General features: G+C 40.2%; 1 protein-coding gene across 1 annotated transcript; it reads right to left on the bottom strand.

Annotated features, from left to right (window-relative positions):
* Positions 1–779: 779 nt before the first annotated feature.
* On the bottom strand, positions 780–26,655 carry c13h18orf21 (chromosome 13 C18orf21 homolog). Its single transcript, XM_039821127.1, has 5 exons — positions 26,316–26,655; positions 19,774–19,796; positions 19,243–19,463; positions 2,255–2,448; positions 780–1,983 (listed from the first exon to the last, which is right to left on the bottom strand). Exons 1-5 carry the CDS (start codon positions 26,405–26,407, stop codon positions 1,821–1,823), a joined length of 693 nt encoding a protein of 230 aa, XP_039677061.1. The 5' UTR covers positions 26,408–26,655; the 3' UTR covers positions 780–1,820.
* Positions 26,656–26,904: the final 249 nt, after the last annotated feature.

The raw sequence follows: 26,904 nt of genomic DNA, 5'->3' as shown, positions 1-26,904 counted from the left end.
CATCTCACTCTCTCTGTAAAGTCTCCTGAGATAACGACCGTTATGATTTGACACTGTCAATAAAATTGAATTGACTTTATTGATCCATTTGTGAAATTCATTCTACCTGGCAGTATATACAGTTAAAAATAAGACCCACCTTTTTGGTGCAACAATGTCCATAATGCATCAATAATTATTATTCAGTAATATATATTATTCTGAAATGGGCCATTCTGCATAATGAGCACTTTTACTTTTTGTCCTTTAAGTAAGCCTATATTTTGATGCTGAAGTATCATTTTGACTACAGGACTTCTACTTGTTACAGAGTAATTCTACACTGGTATGTAAACATGCTATTTATTGTGTATCTTGTTTACTATCTTTAATGCACCTACAGTTGTGGCATTCACAATTTCGTTGTATGGGTCTCTGTGCAATGACAATAAAGGTTTATCTTATCTTAAAATATCTGAGGATTTCTTCCATCTTTGCATTCATTCTATGCACTGCCATTTCTAACTTGTACATCCTTTAGTTTTACATGTACATTCATTTGTTCTGTTTTATTTTACTGTGTACAGTATGCATGTTCTTATTTTACATCTCTGGCACAAAATATTTCTTTGTAATGAATATAGGTCTATCTGTAAAGACTCCTTAAAAATCCCCAGTAAATGCAGCTGGATTAATTACATGTTTTACATCTATATCTGCAGAGACATGGACACAAAATCTGCAAGACTAAAGTTGCAGTATAGACAGAGTATAGAGTAAGAATACACAGCACAGTTTCCTAGACTGAAAAAGGTTTTATTTCAGTAAATCACAGTGTAGGTGGAATACAAATGTGAGGTATTTCAGGATACTGTACATATAACAGCTAATGGAAAACAGGTACTTAATCAGGAAGTACAAAACGCAATACATACAGTATATTCAAATTCCTGCTCTAAACAAAAAGATGAAAAGAGTAACCTTTCAAAAACATGTATCCAAAGAAAATATAAAAAGAAATAGAAGTCTTGACAATATTGATTGTCAATGAGTCTTCCTGTACAGGTTTTAGGCAAGATGTGCCTTTTCAATGTAAACAGCAAATGATGAGTACCATTTTAGATGATAATTACAAATATTTTCACTGGTGAGTGCACAGTTCCAAAATCCTTTGCATGCACGTACAAAAATGCAACGACATATATACATGTGTCATCTGGTCATGTTTAGCCAATGACATACCAAATGAATTTACACAGACATCTCCCCACTGGAGAGGGCCAAAAAAGTAAATCAATTCAAATACAAAAGTTTTGACATCAAGTTATATGAATGTGAAATAGTTTTATATATACGTATCATAAAAATGTATACTTGTAACTTAAGGGAAAAAAAATCAAAAATAAAGTAAACCAGCTTGTCATGCCACAAGCGCCACCACAGAACACAGTTGGGCTTCCTGCAATGTTTCAGCCATTTGATAAATATTGAATAATTCCTCAAACATTCCATTTAAAATAACATCCCCAGTATAGGAGATTACCCAAGCCGTGTGCTAAATTAGACAAAAAAGCATTCTCCTCCAACTGGCTCAGCAGAAGAGGCAGTAACCCTGATTAACAGTTAAAATTGCCAGCCCAGTGCTCCCAGTTGTTGCATTCAGGATACCAGGAGTGCCATTCCAAACAGCCCAGCAATAGGTGTGTTGGTGGGCAAACTTACCCTTCCCACACCGACTCGGAAATCAAAGTTCCCCTTTAGGCTTTGGTGTAAACAGGTTACAAACATGGGTCTGACCCTATGTTTTTTTTAAAGAGTTTACATAAAGACAAGGGAGATATTCAAAGAGAGGAGAGAAAATCTTTCAAGCCCCCCTTCTTGCTCCCCTGGTTGTCCTCTCGCATGAGTATCTTGCTGAGACGCTGGACGACCCAATTTTTAGGTTTAGAGGGAGGCTTGGAAGAAGAAGAGCCTGACCCTGGAGTGTTAGAGGAGGTGGAGGACCTTGAGAGAGGGAAAGGGAAAGAGAGAGAGAGAGTTGGGAAGGGAGGAGAAAGAGACGAGGGATGAAGAATTAAGATCCTGTAACTTGAGATTTTGTAGGTTGGCAGTATGTGTTAAAAGTGTTCCGTCAACAAGTATATGATCTGGCAAGCGTGGATACCAACACGTACCACCCGTACAGCTAGCTGCAGTTCCCCTTATGACATGTAATCATTCAAATGCTAACAGGCCTCAAGAGGATATTAATACCAGCCACCTTAAAATAACTTACCTAGGTGTATGAGCAGGTGTCTTGTCTTTGCCAGGAGTCTTGGGGGTTGGAGTGTTGGCTCTGTGGGTTGACTGTGGGGTCTTGTGTTTGGAAGCGCTCCCTGGTGTGCTGTGGGTCTTAGCCAGGGTAGCTAAAAAGTCCCTGTTCATTCCTTTGTGTCTGGATGTCTTATTGCAAGTGTGGCAGGTGGCCATCTGGGATGAGGAGAGGAAAGAAACACATTCAATAATATTGCATGGCCCTTATCTATAATCCTCTCATACAAAACAAGGTTTTGAGGTGAAAGCATACAAGGTATCCCCATGGGGATATAAGAAATAAGAAATTCTGCACGTTTTTTTTTTTTTTTTTTTTTTTTAAAAAGGTCCTTGAAACTGTTATGAAATACCAACCTATCTACCAACTAATGTACATCTAAGTGACGGAGGGTGAAGCCTTTGTCATTTAATTTTAGGACCTGTAAAACCCTGTATAGACACAGTTGTCTGTCTTTCTATGGACATACATGAGTTTGTTGTGACTTTGATCGCAGTGACAGAATACCTCCAGGGACACAGAGAGCAGGACTAGCCATGGTGCTCATACACCCTGGGTGACCTGGGCCAGCCCAAAGCCTCACAGATGTCAGACGCTGAGGAATAGTTCACAATGGGGTCCAGGAGATGATTCACTTAACAGCTGAGGCTCTTCCCATTGGCCCTGCCAAACATCCCCAATATTATCTTACCCTTCAATGTTTGTACAGTTATGAAAATAACTGGATTAGTTAAAGCAGGATAGGAAACATTGACTTAGCCTATGAGAGGGCACGATGGGGCTGTCGCCATGCAGTTTCACCCATTCAGGGTATGGGTGCTATTAAGAGCCGCCAGCCAACTTAGTCTCTATCCATCTTTTTTTGAACAATTACTTTGGCATGTTAGTTGGGTTTACACTTTACTGCGTCTTACATAACAAATTCTAAACAATTTACACAAGATTACACAAGACCCTATATTAGGCACAGAACACAGACACTCATGACAGTTACGAGACCCAGCTGGCGCTTTATCGCATCCTCATAATTCAAGACATTTGGCATCCAAGACTCCTGACTACCACGGTCATGTGTCCCAATAAAAGGTATAGGACATGTATGTGTGATTGGGACACAAGGTTAATGACAGACATTATGGTACATCCCCCCCTAAAAAAATAAATAAACAGCAGCTATGGTAATCGCCACAATCATTTTTACATTCACAACACGTATGTTGATACTCTTATTCAATTGCTGCCCTGTATTCGCAACTAAGACACAAATTCAAGAGACACTCACATCATCTCAGTGATGAGTGAAGGTGCAAGTTCAAGACAAACTACAGGAGATTAAACCAACTCTAGTGCATAATAAAACTCTTGAGGAGAGGAGAGAAGAAGAGAAGAAGTGCTATTTAATGTTGATTGAGGAGGACTCTTCTTCAACATTCCTCCCAACGTTCAGTAACTTAAATCCCATTAATGACACACGCCATCCAGTTAAAACTGGTCAGAACAGACCACCACTGCAGAAGTCAGCAAGTCTGAGTCAAGCTGTTGACAGTCCTGAATGCTGATGAGGTGGAAAACTCACCGACACGAAGGTAGCCATTTCAGATTCTGACAGGTGTCTGTTGGAGAGCGTCGAAGAGTTGGTTTTCAATGCCCCGGGAGTACAGAGTTCCTCTTTTTCTTCCTACGTGACCGTGTGTGAAGTCTTTTGCTTCATAAGCCTGCATGCCCCCTTTTATACAGACCAAGCCCAGCAACTGCCCCACCCATCTTTGCATAGGGGTGTGGCTCAAAGGAGAACCGACCAATGCACTGTCAAAAGGGTCGACTACTCTGCGGGACAGCCAGCACTCTTCTGCTGCTACTGCTTTGTCAGTGGACACTTAAACCCCAACTGGACGCATCTAGACTCATTGTTGTTTGCAAACTAAATTTACCTCGCAGGATAAAAAGTCATCTATTGTATTGTTTCTGTATGCAAAATCACGTGACAAATGATTTCTAGTGTTTACTAGTATTTTCTTTATATTGTAAAGGTGTAGCTGAATATAGAGGTAATCACAAACTTTCAACAGTTTCAACACCGCCTATAAAGAAGAACTGAGTGCCTGACACATTTCAGCTAATTTTTTTTAATGATCATTAAAAAAGGCCTTTTTCGCTCCATAATTTTCAAATTAATCCAGCAAGGTGTTCCCCAGTCAAACATCAAAGCATCTACTCTATGAATAAGGTACGAATGCTACACTTTTTGTTTTGTTTCCTGTATGTTTCCTGACTTATTGTGATTATATAAGCGGTAAAAACAAAACAAAAAAATCCTAAATATACAAGCCTCTATTTCAGTAGAAGTGCCTCACATTAAGAGAGGACAGTTAACAGTAAAAGCCTTTTCATCAAAGTCATTATCGCTCTTGAACTTGAAAAAACTGGCACTCTTCTAAAGTTAGCAAAGCTCAAAGCCATTGTGATTACAATCGTTGTATAAGAGCAGCTATGTTTATGATGCAGATAAAGCTGGAACAGAGTGTTTTTAATCCACTAGGGATGAATTTAGCTGGAGATCATAAAGCTGTTTAAACATATCATTCAGGAACACCCTGTATGCAGGCTTTTCTTTGCGTCTAATATGTTTTAATATTGCAAAGACATGGCAAAGGATGTTATACTGGCACTACTTTCTGGTTATATAGAGGTAATTGAGAGAAACTGATAGAGTGGTGGCCTATAGTGAGTAGAGTGGCACTCAAATGGATGATCTGGGTCCACATGCATAAGAGAAAATATTGATTCTGATGTAGTGTCCTCAAGCACAGTACTACGTTTCCAGGGTGTTCCAGCGGTTGTATGCCTCTGCCAACTAGTCATGTTGCACTCTACATACTCCAGACTAATTTAATATATGTAGTGAAGACTTTAAGCAATTTATTACAAGTTATTAAGTGTATTTTTTGGCAAAACATGGATGCTTCGCACACATGTTCAACCCGGCAGCACAGAAGATCTGTAGCATCACAACAGTTTCAAGGTGGGCACCCAAGGCAAGTTTCACCAATTCAGTATTCAACCAAATGTGACATATGGTCACAATCTCTCCTTCTGTTCCTGAGTCCATGGCGTGGAATACTGGCCAGAAAAGAGTTTTCGGCAAAACATTATGATGTCACAGTAAAGTTGACCTAGTCATTGAGCTATGGCCAAAAACGCATTTTGTGAGTTCACAGTGACCTCGACCTTTGACCATCAAAATTAAATCAGTTTATCCTTGAGTGCAAGTGGAGATTAAAGTGACACTTTGCTGATATTCAACCCACTTTGAATCATAATAATATTGGTAAATTAACTGTTACACTTCCCTCCATCTTACCAGTGCCCCGTTCTCCTTACTCAAAGGCCAGCAGAAAAACGCCAGATGAGCGGGCTTTTGATCGACCTACAGATTAGATTGTACTTCTGCAAAAGACACAAAGAGTATAGAAGTGGATCGAGATAGAGCCCCCCCCTCTCAAACTCAGATTCTGTTACTAGAGTGCCTATTTCTCATCTAAAATGTTTTCAGAAACATATTTTAGTGCACTGTTTGGCAATAATACAAGTTTGTCAACAGGAAGTGGGCGCCATACTGTTTCCTGTGTGGAAAAGAAAGTTGATGATATGGTAAGACTAGGCAGTGCTGTTTAAATATAAACAAAGATTCCTAAATTGTTTTCAGAAACATATAAGGTTACTGTTTAACTGTAGTACGAGATCTTTTGTTACCAGACGGCCACCATATTGATTCTGTGATGTCAGGGCTCTAGAGTGCGACCAATTTGGTCGCAAATGCGACCAAAATGTGTAAGGGTGCGACTAAGATTTTTCCTAGGTCGCACCGGTGCACCTAACGTCCTCGCATCCGCTGCCTCTCCACGAACGAAGCGATGTCGTTTATATCGATATGGTTTAATGCTGCGTTACGTGACTCATTCCTTCTGTAAAGCCGTGCCTGTGTTTGGATCTCTTCTCCGCGCAGCCCCGCCCCCATTCACTCACGGCTCCCCTGCAACATGGAGAGACACAGCGCCGCCGGTCCAAACTACTTACATTTGTCTACAGTTTTAATTGTTATTAACACAGCTGTATATTGTTAAGTATGAGAGGGAAACCTATATTGGTACCAGTGTTTCCGCTGGTAACTCTCTGTTATTGCGGCCGCCACGGGGAAAAACACATAGAAGTTATTAAATGCAATTAACTTTCATATTTCGTTGAGTAATAGCGTGTAAGACGGAGCCTGCTGGATCATAGTTGATAAAAATGCAGCGCAGTGACGATACAGACATTTCATAGCCTACACAAGACTGGTGTAACGCCGCTGATGAGTCAGCCGTCACTCTCTGAGTAGCATATGCTTCAGTCCATCGCACTCCCCGTCTTTTTTTTTTTTAAAGATTTCGGCCTTTATTTTGATAGGAAAGCTGAAGACATGAAAGGGGAGAGGAGGAGGGGGGGATGACATGTAGGAAAGGGCCGCAGGTCGGAGTCAAACCTCGAACTGAGCTATCCGGGCGTCCTCTTTCTCTTTTAATCAGTCTGTTATTGTTGTTGAAAACAAGTGAAGGAGCTTTCTCAGATATATATATATATATATATATATATTTTTTTTTTTTATATATATATATATCATAGGGTATTTATTTCAGATAACTTTCATTTACATGTGTTGCAGCTGTATATTTTTAAACTAGTAAAGGAAACCCTGTCTTTGCATTTTATTTTAATCACAATCTGTTTTAATAAAAGAGCTTGTGAAAAGTGGCTTTGACTTAAAACTGAACATTTAGCCCACTTTATTTAGCCCAGAGCTATATATCGTGTATCTCCATTCAGCGTTAACGGCGATGCGAGGAAAAATTTGGGTGCACCTAAATTTTGTGCTGGTGCACCTAAATAAAAAAAGTTGGGCGTACCAGTGCAACCAAGGCAAAAAGTTAGTCTGGAGCCCTGGATGTGCACGCGTTATGTCACCCACAAGCTGGAGCGTTTACTGGTCCGGAGCACAGTGCATTCTGGTAGTTGTAGATTTTCTACCTTTTTTAGCGAAAGCCCATTTTCTCTGTTTTCTCTGGTCATGTAGAGCCCATTTAAAAATTTTTCCCCCCAATTCTACTGCAGTCCAGGTTTAAGAAAATACCCTCTTTCCAGCAGTAAAATACTTCTTAAGTGTCAAATTTGAAGACATTTCATCAAGGCGATCCTGAGATATGGTGTTCACAAGACTGGGAGAAACCAGAGGTCACACTGTGTGAGTGATTCCGCTAAAGGACATTTGAAACAATATTATGCTTTGGACATTGATTGGAATTGATTTGGAACATAATATTGGTAGGCAACAGGCTAAAATGCATTCCTTTTCCCTTAAGATTTCAAGAAGTTTTCAACACTGGAGTTTAGTTTTAGAGAAATCGACGCCCGCCTCTTGCTAACATTTCTTTTCATCAAAGTCAGTGGAAGACAATGGTATATGGAACCACTATATTCAAAGTTACATGCAAGTCATTGTATATAGTTGCCCAGCTGTAGTGATAGAAACAAAATGTAAAAAGTTCATTTATCTAGTCTCCACCTGATAACATGAACAGATAAGACATGCTTGTTCTGCAAATGTATTGCTGCAGAGAGAGATGCATCCATACCCTGTTCTATCTTTCTTTGAAATTTATTTCAAACATGTAAAATAAACCAGAAAATCAGGTCATTCAGAAAATATTAATATAGATAACATAGATACATCATAACAAAACACTTTTTTCTTTTTGACACATCCGAAAAAGGAGTGGGACGAAGTATACACTTATTTAATCATACCCTTCTCCATAAAACATTTTTAATTATTTAACAAACTTTCGGTCTTCATTTTTGTTTTCTTTTTTAAACTCTTCCAATATTTAACTTTACTTAGCAATTATCTTACAAAATACAATATCTATCTATCTATCTATCTATCTATCTATAAAATTGTGATGAGCAGTTTTATTATATACTTTCCATCACTACTGCATATTATTTCCTGCTGTAATTACCCAATTTCCTCCTGTAGATCATTAAAGTTTCATCTAATCAAATCTTAACAGGAAACTGGTAGTAAATACTCAAACAAGAACTATTTGTTCCCCAGTTATAAATATAGCTATACCCGCAATTGCAAGTGATCAGGGCTGTGGACATTTAGGGGACATTCGAGACTATCCAATGACTGCCAAGGATAAAAAAAAAAAAAACCTTAGAAAACAGTGCGATTGTGTGGTTCATAAGGGAGTGAAGCAAACACAGACAGACAGCTGGCTGCAGATGGATGTTTATAACTTGAATGACCTGCTGCTGTTCATCCTCTTGTCCTCTAGTTACAGTACCACTAGTGGCCCCTCTATCCTCAGCTGGCCCGTACTGATATGACAGGCTCTAAGAAAAGAAACCTTTACCCAGTGAAATGGTGTGGGTGTGTGTGTGCGTGTGCATGTGCATGTAAAAGCACAGTGGAGACACTTCAGGCGCAAGTCTCAAAGTGACATTGTACACTCCAAAACAACAACGATGGTATAAAGTAGCTGCTGTATAGTGACAACAAGTCATGATAACCTGAAAAGAAATCCCACCCATCACGTGTACCCATCTAATTTACGCTAATCCTTTGACATGTAGTGTATGCATTTGGAGGGACACAGCTAGAGCCACAGTGAGGTTTGATTTCTTGTCCATTGATCCTGGGAGCAGACAGACCGAGTGTAGTGAAGCAGTGAAGTGAAGCACGTGGCAAAAGAGACATGTTGCAGGATAAACGACCACCTCCAACAGCTAGGGGAATATTAAGGACAATTGTTTTTTGCAGAAAGTTGACTTTCTGTTTCTGAATAATCTAGGTTCACCATATGGTCAGAGGAAGAAAGCATGACTTCTGATTACAATATTATTAACATTAAATCCCCCATACAAGAAACCTAGTGAATAGCAATCTAATATTAACCTTTGTATACAGTATACACAGTACAGTACACAGTACACACTGGGTCAGCCTTGACCTTTCATCCTACTGCCATCCAAACAAAAAACAGAGCCTTTTGGTTACTGTCTTACACCTTATGCATGCTTGGGTTTGTGTTTAACATAAACCAACACAGACAGTCATAGATACAATTAACCTTTATCCCATACACATACAGTATATCACGTCTGTTAAGCTCTGGAAAAGCATGCACGGTGCTTGGAATATCAGCACATTCATCATAAAAAAAGACAGCATGCAATCACGTATGCCTCGCAGCCCACTTAAATAGCCATGATGAAAAGAGAATAAACCAATCTGCTAATTCTCATGGTGTCTGTGCAGTGAAGGGTTTAAAGGCCGCCAAATCACCATCAATGCTTTCATCTGTGAGCTCTAACATAAGACATGAATACTATGCAAGTTTACATGAATGTAGAGGGATACAAGTATGAGCAAAATAGTGCAAGATAAGTCTAAACAACACAACCCTCTATGAGAGTTTGCAGGTTCTTGTCATGCAGCTGAAGTTGTGCCCAGTTGACCCAAGTGACCTAATATTGTGGCAAATGAGAAGACGAGAGTCATGAGTTAAACACTTCTGACGGTGTCTTGTGGATAAGTCTGAAACTAATCAACACAGAACTCATTGCTTCTGCTGTCTGGGACTCTGCCTGTGTCACACCCTCGCATATGAATATATTTCTGCCACCATATTACAAGCATGCTTATAGCCTGAGATTACTCATACATGTAACATTGGTTCTGAGAATTAGAAGAAAAACTGCATGTGAAATAGTGAAACGCAGACACACAACACACACAGAGCAACAAATATCAAGTCTACAGATGGACCCTTCCTTCTATTAATAGCCGTTGCTCCATAAATACTTCCCTTCCTGCCTCTCTCTCTGCTGCTGGAGATCAGTTTGAGTGGATTCATTTGACCTAGGCAGAAGGACACCACCCAAGAGGGGAACGATAAGAGTTAACAGAGTGAGTGACAGAATTAGGTGCCTCTAAGCATCTTTAATTGAATATAAGCCTGACAAAAGTTTGCATGCATGTTGATTGCATGTCAGAGTTTTCAAAATGCCTGCATGTGTGTGCACTCAAAAGCAGAAATATCTGTGCACATTGTGTATGTAAGTCATTTGAGAACACATCAATACAACACAATAAAGCCGAAAGCAGAAGAGCAGTTGGGGGATCAATACTAGGCATGCTGTGATGTTGCAGGCAGCCACTTAGTCACACTGTCTGGAGGCAGGCTGCCCGGTAAATACACAGACACACCCAATCTGAATGCAAAGCTGCCACACACTGATATTTAAAAAAAGATTTCATATCTGTGTCTTTCTTTCTTTTGTCTCTGTTGGCGGAGAAAAAAGGTCACATTTCATCCTGCATCACACCAGCAGGTTTGCCTTAAAACCAACCAGAGTAAAAGCTAGAGCAAAGATATCAACATTTTAAATTATGATTTATCGCATAGTCAAAAGCCCAGGTCCAGACGGAATAGGAAGTGAGTTGTATACGAAATGTAGTGGCCTACTGGCCCCCTATATACTTAGGATGTGCAAACAGACAAAGGAAGATGGTGTTGGTGCCATAAATGTTAAATTATGCGGTTATAAGTTTAATATTAAAAAAAGGGAAGGATCTGGAAGAGGTAGTTTCCTATAGACCTATCTCTCTTTAAAATATGTATCAAAAAATGTTGGCCAAGACTCTAGCCCGAAGACTAAATAAGCTTGTGCACGCCGATCAAACAGGTTTTGTCCCTGGAAGGAGCTCCTTTCTCCACTTCAGACACCTTTTTAATATAATACACTCAACTAAAATTTCAAAGGATTTTCTTCTGTTAAGCCTCGATGCTGAGAAAGCATTTGATCAAGTAGAATGGGTGAAAAAATTCCAATGGGTGATGAGTTTGCTATAGCTATAGCATATAAAATATATCTTAAGATAAACTGTGAGCAGAAATTATTTTTAAATCCCCAGATATTATCTGTGGAGGCTTTCTCCACAGCGTGCTGTCATGGTTAAATGTAGAAATCTACCCCTGCTTAAAAGGTGTATTTTTCCATTGACCCATTCTTGAGAGTCTTTGACACTGTCCCTAGGTACAACACACTTACATAAGGTTGAAATGCCTGCACTTCAATTAAACAAAAATTCTGATATTTTATTCATCTATTTTTTTTACTGTTATTTTTTTTCAACATTGCTTAAGTTGATTACCCTCTGATGTTTCCACAGGTGGGGGGAGGGGGATGGGTATATACAAGCCCAATGTGTCCTCATGGTGAACTGTTAATTTGCTGTAACAAAACTCAAATAAAAAAAATAAAAAAATGTCCTTGGCCCGAGGAAACATGGGGCCAGATAAAAATAACCATGCATACGCATTATTAAAGGAATAATGAGGGGAAACTGTGCGGACCTCATGCATACTTGCATTCAAAAAGATAACTAATGGCACATGTGTGGCTTTATATCAGATATGTGATGAATGCCATTAATGTGCCTGCATGCTGTCAGAATTGGTTACAGGAGCAATATAATGTACTGTAAATGCTGGTGAATGAGGATCCAAAAGCTGAACAGTGGCGGCTTCCAAACCTTGACACTCGTGCCAACTTACAGTTAAGTGTCGGGATAGCCAGTAGTAAGCTTTTATTAGTGGTGAGGAAATGAAATGAAGAGCGGCACAGAGGCTAATTGACAGATGACATTGTTATGGAGCAGCATCAAGTTCCCTATATGGGTTTTATACTGTGAGCTACAAACATGATGACAGGAGAGAGCAGAAACTGATCCCAGCCCAGGGTTCAGGGTGCGAACTACGGGGGAGCTAGGGGGAGCTCGGCTCCCCTTAATAAGACATGGGCTCCCCTGAAAACGTGATTTGTGAAATTTTGGGGGGTCTCTAAAAATATTGACAATGTGTCATTTTGACGTGCAATTTCAGTTTTTTGTAATGTGATCATCGTGGATTATTATGTGTAAAACTGCAAAAATATCATTCATGCATGTCGGCGATTTGAACCTAATTCACTTCAATAAAGATAACTATACATGCTATTCTTGTTATGAGCATCAAGGCGTGGCGGCGCTGCGGTGTAAATTCAACTCATGTTAACCATAGACAGTATATAAGAAGATGTTAACTCAAAGATTCGTAGAAAAAATAAACGTTGGAGGCCATTAATCGGCACGCAAAATCCTTGAAATCCATTCTGCAGTAAGCATCATATAGCCATGGCAAAAAGAAAACAAGGCAGTTTAATTAATTTTGGTTTTACTAAGAAATTGTGTAGCGATGACGTTAATAGCACGACTAATTCACTGTTTGTTAAGGATGGAAGCTTGGGGTGCGTCGCTAAGGTCTAATTGAACGGAGGAATTCTGGTATTCTTCGGTAGCCTGAGTAACTTTAACCGTTGTTCATGTGAAAGCTCAAAGACTGCCTGATGCTTTGTTTATAGACTATATGTGGCTGGCTGTTTGCTATTTGACCTATCTACTCCTGTCGATAAAGTATAATAGTATACGCGTGCGCATCGACCCCGCATGGAAAAAAAGTGGGCTCCCCCGAAGGCCACGGTATAGTTCGAACACTGCCAGGGTTTATTGTGTGTGTGTGCTGGAGGAAAACAAACCAATATGCATGCATTCTGAATATATGTGTGTTACAATGCATTTTTTATTGTATGTAGGCCCTACAAGGTTTCCAGAGGATGTCAGTCACAAACAAAGCTGGTATTGACTTGCCATGACTGCTGCTCCTATTGTACATGTGTGTGTTAACGTGCTTAAAATACTAAAGTACACACTATATCCAGACAAATGTGTGGCATGAGTGAATGTTTCCACTTCGCAGCAAGTCTCCTGTGTTTGCATCAGAAAAGCTCAAGGCCACTACCACTGTTGTCGTTGCACATTCCCTCCTGGCCTTTCTCTTCCCAAACATGTCTCCCTCTTGTCATCCTGTCACTTGCTGCCCGACCTCGAGGTATCAAACCCCTCCGTGGAGCTTTTCCTGTTCCCTGAGAGCAAACAGAGGCAAAGCACCAGCCAGACATCTCTGTCCCCTGTTTCCTGTCATCCCGTTAAGAGGCACATTCCAATCCAACAACATCACTCCAGTTAAAATAAATATGACAGAGGGATGTGGTGAAGAGATGGCCAAGAATGGAAGAAGAAGAAGAGAAGAAAGATAATGTGAGGTGGCGGGGGAGGCGGCGGTCAGGTAGAAGAGTTGAGGTAAAAATGCAAGAGAAAAAGAAGGGGCGCGATTGGAGAGTGCAACAAACAACCAGTGGAATAAGGGATGAGAGGTGGCCAGTGAGGTCAAGAAGAAGTGGTGACATAAATCACAAAGAGAGGCTGGACTGACGTCAGGAACAAATTGCCCTTCTGGTAAAACAGAAAGATTTTTCAACCACTTATGTTCTGTCACTTTGTTTTTTCATGCCTGAATCATCTGGTATTCTAAAAGCGAGTGTTGTTTCCAGAGTAAAACATCTTTTGTGTTTCGTGTTGTTTTTGGCGTGACTGCACATTCAGTAGACAGGCATGTACACCTGCCTGATAAAAAAGAATGTAATTCTTCTGGTGAACTACCAGGGAGAATCACTTTTTATTGTCCTAGTACATGTAAGTAACTGTTGGCATAAATTAATTCCACCAAAACAACATTAAATGGCCAGGAGAAGCCTGAAATACTTGTTTTCTTGTAACAAACAACTCCGCTGGGAAGTATAAATCTAGGCTCGAGGTGGAAGAACAGAAGAAGGGAGGAGGAGAATGTGCTATCCTTCGCTCCATTTAGGGTCTCTGCTTCTCTCGTGGGGCTACAATCCAACTTATTTCCATATCCATTGCTAGATAACCTGGCCAGCATGCAAAAACATACTGGATTTATAATACCTCTAAGACACTGCTTCACAGAGCTGAGGAAAGCATATCACGCACTGACATCCATCCAGAGGGCGACACACATACATCCTAAAGGGAGAGCAATATGATGTGAAATGAAGGGGATTTACACCCTGGATTACAAATACTGCACACCGCCTGTGTGTACAAGTGTGACTATGCATCTACTGGTCATGTGTAGGGTTGCAAAATTCCGGCAATTTTCAAAGTTGGAAACTTTCCATGGGAATTAATGGGAATAAACTGGATATTTTTAATATTGCTTGTTATAATACTGTTAGTCTATACAGTGCCTTGCGAAAGTATTCGGCCCCCTTGAACTTTTCGACCTTTTGCCACATTTAAGGCCTCAAACATAAAGATATAAAACTGTAATTTTTTGTGAAGAATCAACAACAAGTGGGTCCCAATTATGAAGTGGAACGAAATTCATTGGCTATTTCAAACTTTTTTAACAAATAAAAAACTGAAAAAGTGGGCGTGCAAAATTATTCAGCCCCTTTACTTTCAGTGCAGCAAACTCTCTCAGAAGTTCAGTGAGGATCTCTGAATGATCCAATGTTGACCTAAATGACTAATGATGATAAATAGAATCCAGCTGTGTGTAATCAAGTCTCCGTATAAATGCACCTGCTCTGTGATAGTCTCAGAGGTCCGTGTAAAGCGCGCGAGCATCATGAAGAACAAGGAACACACCAGGCAGGTCCGAGATACTGTTGTGGAGAAGTTTAAAGCCGGATTTGGATACAAAAAGATTTCCCAAGCTTTAAACATCCCAAGGAGCACTGTGCAAGCGAATAATATTGAAATGGAAGGAGTATCAGACCACTACAAATCCACGTAAGACCCGGGCCGCCCCTTAAACTTTCAGCTCATACATTGAGAAGACTGATCAGAGATGCAGCCAAGAGGCCCATGATCACTCTGGATGAACTGCAGAGATCTACAGCTGAGGTGGGAGACTCTGTCCATAGGACAACAATCAGTCGTATACTGCACAAATCTGGCCTTTATGGAAGAGTGGCAAGAAGAAAGCCATTTCTTAAAGATATCCATAAAAAGTGTCGTTTAAAAGTTTGCCAAAAGCCACCTGGGAGACACACCAAACATGTGGAAGAAGGTGCTGTGGTCAGATGAAACCAAAATCGAACTTTTTGGCAACAATGCAAAATGTTATGTTTGGCGTAAAAGCAACACAGCTCATCACCCTGAACACACCATCCCCACTGTCAAACATGGTGGTGGCAGCATCATGGTTTGGGCCTGCTTTTCTTCAGCAGGGACAGGGAAGATGGTTAAAATTGATGGGAAGATGGATGGAGCCAAATACAGGACCATTCTGGAAGAAAACCTGATGGAGTCTGCAAAAGACCTGAGACTGGGACGGAGATTTGTCTTCCAACAAGACAATGATCCAAAACATAAAGCAAAATCTACAATGGAATGGTTCACAAATAAACATATCCAGGTGTTAGAATGGCCAAGTCAAAGTCCAGACCTGAATCCAATCGAGAATCTGTGGAAAGAACTGAAAACTGCTGTTCACAAACGCTCTCCATCCAACCTCACTGAGCTCGAGCTGTTTTGCAAGGAGGAATGGGCAAAAATGTCAGTCTCGATGTGCAAAACTGATAGAGACATACCCCAAGCGACTTACAGCTGTAATCGCAGCAAAAGGTGGCGCAACAAAGTATTAACTTAAGGGGGCTGAATAATTTTGCGCCCAATATTTCAGTTTTTTATTTGTTTAAAAGGTTTGAAATATCCAATAAATTTCGTTCCACTTCATGATTGTGTCCCACTTGTTGTTGATTCTTCACAAAAAATTACAGTTTTATATCTTTATGTTTGAGGCCTGAAATGTGGCAAAAGGTCGAAAAGTTCAAGGGGGCCGAATACTTTCGCAAGGCACTGTAACAGGGAACTTCAATGAGGTTGAAAAAAAACATCTTGCAGCATAATCTTGGTCAAAACAACCTGATTTAATGCAACTTCGGGTGAATGTCCTCCCTATATTCGTCAATGACATGCACGCAGTAATCAGCATAGGCTACTACATACTTGCCAACATTTAGTTTTTAAAATACAGGAGTTTTTTTATTTTATTTTATTTAATTAATAGTTGCTATTATTAACCTATGTGTGTTAATTGTATAGCCCACTAACCATAGTAAATCAAAAATGGAATGTTTCCAAAATTCCCCAGCTAAACTTTCCATGGAAAGCAATATTAAAAATAACCAGTTTATTCCCATTAATTCCCGTTTATTCCCGTCAATTCCTGTTAATTCCCATGAAAGTTTCCAAAATAGAATGTTTCCAAAATTCCCCAGCTAAACCTTCCATGGAAAGTTTCCATAAAGTTTCTGGAAATTTACTGGAAACTTTCCACCCCTTTGCAACCCTAGTCATGTGTATGCTTATATTTTTGTTAAGAGTCAGGGACATGTTTCATTAAGTTCAACACATACATTTACTGTGGATACAGTATTTAATAAAGGATGAGTATAGTAAATGACACATTACAGTAGTATGCAGTATGTATACTGTTTGATAAATATTTCACTCACAAAAGCTGGAAAGACTTTATAAATGCAATTTGGCCTGGAGAAACCACTTAAACTAATCTGAACATGAGATTTACAAAAACTAACAACAGTCATAAAAACAATTAGCTCTTCAAAGCGTCCCACAAAACCACAACCAAGATCCCAGAACACCTGGAAGAAGACTGAGAATACGAGCAAACATGGATGTCTGTGCCTGCTAATACTCACACCTTGCTTTGAATAAACATCTGTCTAGACCTGCACACAACAAGGAATGAATGTGACAATAAATTTATACGACAGGATGCTTTGATTATTTCTGCAATAAATCCTTCCTGCGGGTGTCACGTGCCTAACGGTAAGAAGAGCAGAACATTGTTTACACAGCCATAACACTACAACTTTAGGCATATTATATCAGTCAGGCTGTCTGTGGACATCATCTTTTTAAAACCAACAGCAGCATCTTCTGAGAGTTTAAAAAAAACACTTCTTCTCTGACATCTGATTATCCTGTTATCCCTAACTACCCCACACTTCTCTCTTTAAAGAGCAGATGAGTGGATGCTGATCTCATTACTCAGGGTTGTTGTGCTCTGTCAAGGAGCAGCAGTGAGTCCACATTCCTCATTTTATCTCATCGCTACCGCCACTCCGCATTTTAAGGGTATCGCATCGCTATCACCCCTCTGCCGAGCACAGGTGTATACTGTCTTGGATATGTGGCTTGACTTGTTGCCCCTTGAACCGCCAGTATATGACAGGCAAGTGACCGTGAAAACAGAAAGTAAAATACACATGCACAGGATGTACTGGTTTACTAGGAAGTTATGTAATGAACAAGCATCAACATTTTCCATTGTGAGCGAAAACACTGTTGACAAATGAGTAAGAGCAGAGGTGCCCAGTCACGGCTGAGTGTTGCTGACACACCAAGAAGACGTCAAAGAACTAGTGACGACGAAGGCCGACTGTGGCGTCGCCTCGCGTCCCCTCAGGCCGCCTGTGTCTTGGCCAAAAAGCGGCACTTGAACACACAAAATGACTACAGTGACGGCCAACTAGTGCGTACGTTCTGCGCCTGTGTGAGAGTAAATAACTCTCCATGCGAGCAGACCGTGGTAATCTATTGGTCATTCGATAACAAATATAAAGAAAAATAAGTTAAAATATGAACGGCTGCTATGATACATACAACAAAACAGCATTTGCACTCCTGATTTAGCAGCGGCAGCACAGAGCCTACTGTCCCTCTGCTTCACTTCCTGCCACTTCCTGACTCGTGTTATTCTGCTCCAACTCTCTTACTACCCTTTTTATTCCTGCTCTCTCTATACATCTCTGTCTTCCTCTTTGCCCTCAGAGTCAACTGATATATAGTGGAGAGTGGGTTCAGAGTGTCTTGTGCGGTGAATGCCTGCATTGTAAATGAACCCAGATTTTAATGAGGCAGCAGCGTTTACCACTAGAGCCGCTCTTCATTAGGGCTGATGTCAGATCACCAGAGGGGCTCTTCAGTGGTTCTCTCCTATCACTGCTCTCTGATGCGGGGGTGGGGGTAGAATGACCCTATTGCCACAAGCTCAACCGCCGCTGATTTCATCTAAATGGGCTTATCAGTAGAGTAGGTGGGTGCTGGCCAAAGTAAGCTTTCCGTTGTGTCTGGTTGCCATCCATTAAGAGGACACTCAAAAAGGACCACTATAACTGTTTTAGGGGGCCGTGGGAGGAAACAGGGTGAGTGTTGACAAAGCACTGTCTGGCAACATTAGTTCTCATACAGTTAAGCTTAATGGGACCACTGTAAAGACTGTAATGATGAGCGGAGCACCATAATGAAACCAGGCACTTTCTGTGGAATGAATACAAATGACTTCATAAATCTAAATGGCAACAACGGCTGGAGGCAATACATTAAGAGACAATGTAGGGCTTGTTATGTTATAATAAATAATGGTGCGATACATTTTTGATCACCCCTCGGAATTGTTTTTGCGTCCCTCCTCCTTTATAGTTCAGAGGTCAACACCAGCAACAGAATAAGCGTTCAGCTCAAAGACTCTTTAAAAGAGGCTTATGATACGTTAGCTGACACAAATATCTTTATGACCAGTAAAGCTCAAACGATACATCAGAGGAAAGTATTATCAGCCAATGCTGGCTTATCACAGAAACACCAGAATTACCAACAAAAATATTAAATATGAGGACATAATCCACAAAAAATGCTTGAGGTCAATAAGAAACTGTGACTGTATTCCAGGAAATACTATTATCCACGTCTGTCAGGCTATAAAAACTCTGCTCATACCTTCCATTAGTTCAACACCACTATAGCTGAGGACACAATTCAGGCAAATGCCCCTGGTGTTTCTCTGCAAGGACAACATGCTGCAGTGCAGTACAATACATAACCAGGTCTGTGCAGTGTTTTGTGTTCTCACCAGTACGGAGGAGGACCTTTGGAAGCGTTGCAGCAGGTTTTTCTGCACCAGGCTGAGTCGTTTGCCCCTGGCCTTTCTGTGCAGGACACTCTGCACCCGTGCTGATGGACGCTGCCTGGGCCGCAGCCGCATCCGGTGATTGTCAGGCTGCAGCCACTGATAACAGTACGGGCAAACCGAGGTGCTCTGCAGCAGACTGGAGGATTTCTGCTTCAGTGGTGCTGAAAAGAGGAAAGAAAAAGCCTAAATAACACTAAATGGTACCACTACCTATTGATGTGGTTTTGGCTGACATGGACCTGTCTCTGTGTGTGTACAGCCGGCTGACTCAGTGTGTTTGGCTGAGGATTAAATGAGGTTGATCAACCTTGACAAGTCGGTGACATGGTCCTACTTACTACTGCATTCAGCTCTTTGTGGCTATCACACTATAGGGCATCACTGATAAAAAAAAAACATGCAAAAATGGAAATACAAAAATTGTCATTCAAAAGTAAGATTCATCAAGGATGTGCAGGTCTCTTCACTTACCGTGAGCCTTCATAGGCCACTGCCTAGGGAGGAAAAAAGAGAAGACAAGATCAGACATTTTGAACAGACACCTTTACTTCTTATACCAGATAGGAGTCCAAATGTATCAGTAACTGAGTTTAATGTTAAAAACCATTAGTACAAGATAATTATGAAGTAAAACTTTAATTATTACAGCCTCTCTTTAATAGATACGTTTTGGTTCTCTAAAATACTGGAGAAAAGCATTCAACATGCATATTCAATTTATTTCAAAACGCTCTTCTCAATTTGCAATTAAACAGCTCCTTTCACATTGGAACAATGTCAAGTGATAGGGAAAGTATATTTGGAATAACTTTGTTCCACATAGTTTTAAACTTAATATATTTGGTGGAAAAACAACTGTTAAAATGCTGTTACATGCAAATAAACACATTACAAGATGGAAACACCAGCTTGTCAAAGCAGGCCGTTGCCATTATGTGTAGCGGAAAACATGCGACCGGAAAAAGCAAACCGGTCCCTCACAAACAATATAGGGCAAATCTTTACACCATTTCAATGGCCTCTGTGATCGCGAGGCACTCGCAATGAGATATTTTAACTAAGCCACTGCTAAGTCTAACTAAAATTAGCCCTGGGCTTGAATCAATGAAGGGAAAATTTACTGTCCAGCTGCACGTGTGGCACGAGAGGCAGAAACAGGTCTAGCTGTTTATGGAGAGGGGGGGGTTGTTGATGCTATCCACTCGCATTCTTAACCACCCCGTATGTGAGATGGTATATTATATTGCTGGATGACATTGTACGCGGCGGGGAGAGAGGGGGAGAGAGATTTGCAACATATCTGCCATCAGTCATCCCACAGTCTGAGTCACTGTCCCTTGACCTCCCCCCCCCCTACACTTTAATAACCAGTGACTGGATTAAACTGTCAGATTATATAGAAGATCTGTCAGAAAATACTGGAAACGAAGAAAGGTTTTTCAAGAACGGACTCTGTAGCGGATGGATGACTCCTAGTCCTTGAACAATTTCCACAAAAAGACTTTTTGTTACTAAGAAAGTATTTTTTTTTTAATCATTTTTAGCCGATGTCAAAGCCCACTTAAAAAAAATATTTCCAATACATTACCTGAGGTGGTTGCTTCACTATTGATTATCAATGATCATTAGGTGCACTTGACACCACTGAATACATTATGACTACATAAAAGACACATTCCCTTATTGTTTTGCAGTACTGAAAAAGCAAATGCTCTGACATACTATTAACAGACCACATAATTTTGTTTCCCCATAATCTCTCTTCCCGCTGCTCTCCTAATGAGCCAACTCTAAGAAACTGCAAAAACCGCAAAACGCCTCTCCCTGCACTCCATCTTATTATTATACATGCATCTCCTTTTAAGAGCACATGTAGTTGTGGTGATGAACACTGAAGATATGGGCCCAACACATGAACTAACCTGCTGACAACTGGGAGATGCAATCAAAAGAGCCTTAAAAGATGGAAAAGGGTGGAGGGTAGGTGGGGGGATGGGGGGCTGTTTTGGCTACAATGTAATAATGTAATTAGAGACAGAAGTGTTGGCTGAGGCAAAGCGCAAAAAATGAAAAGCATTGTATTGCTACCATCAGGGAAAACAGTGCAACTGCTGGCGTATTCTGAAAAAATATTACTGATGCTTGTAACTCATATTTAGACACAGCTGGGCTCAGGCAGTGGTGTGGTAAGCTCTCTGAATATTGTATCCTTCTACAGACTGGCAGGGTTCACATTTATCAGCTGGACATGTCAGAGAAAGAGGCCAGCAGGTGCCTCCCAGTCTAGAGCTCACTTGTGGGGGTGGAGAAGTCTGCTGGCTCCTGCTGAGAGGAGGCCGTAAGACGAGAGCTACAGTACGAGGGGAGATGAGGGCAAGTAAGGCAAGGCAGCTTTATTTATATAGCACATTTCAGCAACAGGGCAATTGAAAGTGCTTTACATAAAACATGAAAGAGCAATTATAAAACTATTAAAAACTATTTAAAAGACAAGAATACATTTTACAGTGCAGTATAAGAATTTAAAGAATTGAGAGATAAAATACGCGAATAAAGAACAGTTAAAACAATTAAAAATATAAAAGCAGATAAAATATGACCAATATGTCAGACATCTCAAGCAGTTCGGTCCATATCTCTGGTTCATCTCACCAACAATGGGTCCAGATGCTTCACATGGAGGTTTCATTCCCCATAGTTACAGAAGCTTTAGTCAATTTCAATGCAGTCGTCACCACAAGGCTTAGTTCTTTTCTTCGGCAAACCTTGCAAAACCCAGAACGGTCTTCAGACCGTCTCTAATAGTCAGGAAAGTAGTTTATATTGTAAATGTGGTGAGGGCAAAGAGGTCTGAAAAGGTGTTGGCAGTGGGACGGAAAAAAACTGTAGTGACTAGATTTTGGCATCGAGAACCGGTTCCGTCTTGGAAACGTTTCAAAAATTAGATTTCAATGGAATCGTTTTTTTGATTGGAATCATTTGGAAAATGTGGTTTACATCATCAGTTCCAAATTTAACAACGCGCAATTTCTGTTTTCCATAGCGGCCACTGTACTTCCAGGCACTCGTTGTGTTGCAGGAGCACAGTAAGCGGCAGTTTTACATTTACATTTACAAAAGCCCAGTAAAACTGTAAATCACCAATGAATCAAAATAAAATGTCCCTCTTATCTTTGAAATAAGCATGTGACCCATTTCAACTCCACCTCTCAAAGAATTGGAATCGATAAGAACCGGAATCAAAAGGGAGAATCGGAATTGGAATCAAAATAGTTAAAATCAAAACGATGCCCAACCCTGAATCAAAAAGGTAATGGCTGTGCCCCTAAGGAAGTATTATAATAACTTTGTTTTTCCCCTGACTTTTAATTTAGCGCCAACATCAGGTCAACATTTTTATTTGTCCAATACTCTGGTTTATGACAACGTACCTGCAAAACTAATGACATTCTAATCGACTTCAACTTTGTGCTTGGCTGCTAATTAGCAAATATTAGCATGCTAATGTGCTAAACTAAGATGGTACACCTGTGAAACATACCTGCTGAACATGTAATGTAATGAACATGTAAAGTAATGTTTGTCTTTGTGACCATGCGTTCGTTCTTGCTCAAAATGTTCATGCTAATGGGACAGAGAGAGCCTCAGTGCCACTGGCATGGCTTTAGGACAAAAACAGGGCTTCGGATAAAACAGGCAATTTAAAGACGCCAACTTGGGCTCTAGGAAATCATAATCTAAAAATATGAATCGATTAATTGAGAAAAAATATTGTCAAATCATTTGATAATCAAGATATTAGTTGCAGCCCTACTCTTCTTTAATTATTGCCTGCCCAACACAGACCGCAACTGTTATATCAAAGCTCCAATACCATTGGCTGATATTGGATTATCACTGATACAGTATATCAGTATCAACATAGACAATATGCTGGTCTCTATGAAGAGAAAAACAATACAGCACTTAATGCAGAACAAAAGCACTCGAGGCTATTAAATAGAGTCATTGTGACATTGTTTGTTCAGCTTACTTTGGTTATCAGAACCCTCAGTCAACACACAACAATGATTATGAACTTACTGGAAAACAGCTTCACTAGTCCGGCAACATGAGCCACAATACAGTGACGTCAGCTCACATACAAGGACAAAAACACACACATGAAACAGGCTGTCACGTTCACTAAACACACTCCAAGAAACACACGCACAAATAGACTACTAACATTCGACTGAAATACTTTCATGAAAGACTTTACTAAAAGTCAAAATTAATACATTTAGACTGAAACCGAGAACGACAAAAACACTTCTAACCCTGATGCAAACATACGCACAAACACACGGAGTCATCATCAGCCTGACAGAAGGTGAAGACAGTGGCAGAACGCAGAAACACGATCTGCAACAAATACGTGTAGTAGTGTGTCTAAGTACAGACACTCACCCACGACACAAACATTCCAGTGACGCATGACCATGTTGTGGGTGAAAGCAAAGCAAAGACATTGGAAACCCCCCAGAAGAACACAGAGAGAAAGTTGCGTTCATTAGGATGAAAACATTATCAACACACCGACCACGTATGCCAACTTTTTGAGTGGATGCTGACAAAAACATTTTCATTTCCCCTTCAGTTAACTGATCAACTTTGTCCAAGACCTCTATCCGAAACGTTAATTCTTAACGGTAATTTCCCACTTGATATGCCTTACATCTCACAGCTCATCACACTCAGGGTGATTTTCTTTTGGCTGTGGCTGCTAATTGTGTCTTCTCTGCCAGGCACTTCAGCATGAAACCAGCCATGTCTTTCAGCCACTGGTACAAACATTCAGATTTGCGTCTTGCCTGCTGGACAGCTGGTCATAGTTAAATGTGGTCAAAATGTTCTCTATAACCACAGCTCATCATAACCATGGAATCTGGTGAACAGATCAATGTATTAAAGTAGCAGTGGGCTCACACACGCATCCGTAAAATGACCCTGACTCTGGGTTTTCACTATTGAAACCTCCGTTTTTGTTTCCATTCATGGTCCTCCTGCCCGCAGATTTCCTGGCTCAGGTGAAAGTGAAAACAAGCCGGAGGATATGGGGACATGGCTGGAACTCAACTCAAACCCGAGTCACACACACATTTACGCACTTACAATACATTACTACCCATATAAAGTATGATAGCCTAAAGAAAATTTGAGCACACAGACAGTACACCTGTAAATGTGCAGGGCTCTCACACACACACACACACACACACACACACACACACACACACACACACACACACACACACACACACACACACACAAGGATTTCTCCTGAAATTACTTTCAGCTTTTACTTTCCACACAATAAGGCAATCACCACTGTGTGGGAGACGCCATCAGAGGAAAATGGAATAAATTCCTATGTTGGCAAAAGCAACACAACTGAAGCAATGAACCGTAAATTATGATGCAAATTATAAACTAGCATTAAATACTATTGTGTTATATTCTAATGAGGGATGAAAATACGTAACTACTGGAGGATAATTAGATAAAGACAGCTGGGAAAGACTTGGTACTCTGTGTGGTTCCTTTCTTGCAAAAGATACAAGAGAAGAGGCAAGGTTAACAGACTGTCTGGCTCTCCTACCTAATGGATTGTCTTTTCTTGCAGCACTTTGTTTCCTTCTTCTTGTTCTCATTTTTATGCTTGTGAGAAAGGTGTTGTGACCACACCAATGAAATCTACTTAACTCTGCAAATGCATAAGATTGAATGACAGTTAAGTCCAACTGAATTATAGCAAACTCACCCACCACTACAACTGCACATAAACAGCCACTAGACACAACTAGCTTGTGTAACAGGAATAGCCACTGGAACTACACAACAAGTCATGCTTCACAATAAGTAGCACAATTGGATGTTCAAAATAAAGAACAATATCTTGATTGTGGAATCACTAAAGACAAAAGTAAGGAACAGCGTAATCTTACTCATAGACTTGGTTGTTTTACTGGAGGCACAAACACAATGATGAACCAAACTGTGAATGTACATCAGTCACTGATGACCTGTCAAAAATAAATCCTCATATGGGCATATTCACAAAAGGAGTGAAAATATCAGCGTGACATATAATCAAGCCTTATTATTCTACATGGTTAGATGAGCATCTCTGTAAACAACCACAGCCAATTCTCCAACAACTGCTTATATTCAGCCATTTGAACAATGATTAAATGTTAAGAAAACAATCACAGCAGAGGCCCACCAGAACAGTTACCCGCTATCACTCTTAAATTGATTGACAGCTCTAATACACAGTATAGCACTAGACATCAATTAAATTGGTTACAGATGCTTTCTAAAACTATTAAAGTTCTGTTAACGGCCATTAATATATTGTTAACACGCCAGAAAAACAAACCTACAGTTCACGACCACAGGAAATGTCATTTAAATTGACTAGTCAAACTAGTCAATTTAATGTGTAATACTTCTGTAATATGAAAATTACTGACTGGACTTTTAACAGCCGTGCTTTGTTTTGGTGGATGCCTCGTCTCGGCTACAGATTGTCACTCAAGATTCCTCATATTTCAGCACTAACTCCCATATCTGCTCAGTTAATATTTTCAATAATTCAGTAAAGATCCCTGTCGGTACAGTGGTAATACAGGGGAATCTAAAGTGAAATTCTAAATCAGAGAAGTAATTATTTCCCACTGCCTCCTTAAGTACTTAAGTAACGTCTAAAGAATGAATTTAAAATATTGTTTTAATTTAGACTACTGGAAGTATGCAGACCCCCTGACAAACTAATGTTAGAAAATACAGATTTCAGTATAATGTTACTAGCCAACCACCAGTCCATCAGTACAGTTCATCAAATTGGCAGAAAGTCGAACCGCTAACACTGGTCGAGCTCCTCCACCTAGCGCCTACATGCTACTATTACAACAATAAAGGACAGACGGTAAGGACTCAGCTGTGAAAGTGAAAGATTTTAAGTTTCTTACAGGAAGAACCGTGATAGCTCCGGACATGTTTCTTTATACAGCAAGGACGCGTCTAACAAAAAGCTGGAGTTTTCTTCAGGAAGAGTCTTCATGTTCAAACAGGGTAGCTAGCTAACGTTATCGTTACTGGTCCGACTCTTGGAAAAACTGGAACTCTACTGAAAACACCGTGTTAAAACTTCTTCCGGAGACGTTTAAATGGCCAATGAGGTGGAAATGGAGGTTAAAAGAACGTTCTCACACACACCGCTGGCGCTGCAGCAGCCAATAAGTGTCGAAACGATGTTAACTTCAATCTATATAAATAATACATCCATGATATAAAGCTATCGCTGGGTTGCTGCAAATCCACGTTGGGTCGCAAGATTCTGACGTTGTTCGCGGTGCATTGTGGGCGCTTGAGTAAATCAGAGGCACACAGGACTGTATTGTTCATTCTATGGTTCTCTCCTACTTACTGGTTAAAACAATGGACTAAATATAAATGAATTAACAGTGAAATAATACATTCTTAATTTCCTTCACATTGAAAATGAATCAGATGTAAGATTAAGTTTTAAAAGGATTGTGGGTATCAGGAATTATTAAC

Source organism: Perca fluviatilis, chromosome 13 (genome assembly GCF_010015445.1).
Source record: "Perca fluviatilis chromosome 13, GENO_Pfluv_1.0, whole genome shotgun sequence".
In the NCBI taxonomy this organism is placed as follows: Eukaryota; Metazoa; Chordata; class Actinopteri; order Perciformes; family Percidae; genus Perca; species Perca fluviatilis.
Note: the sequence above shows the minus strand (reverse complement) of the source record. Positions and strands in the feature narration are given on the sequence as shown.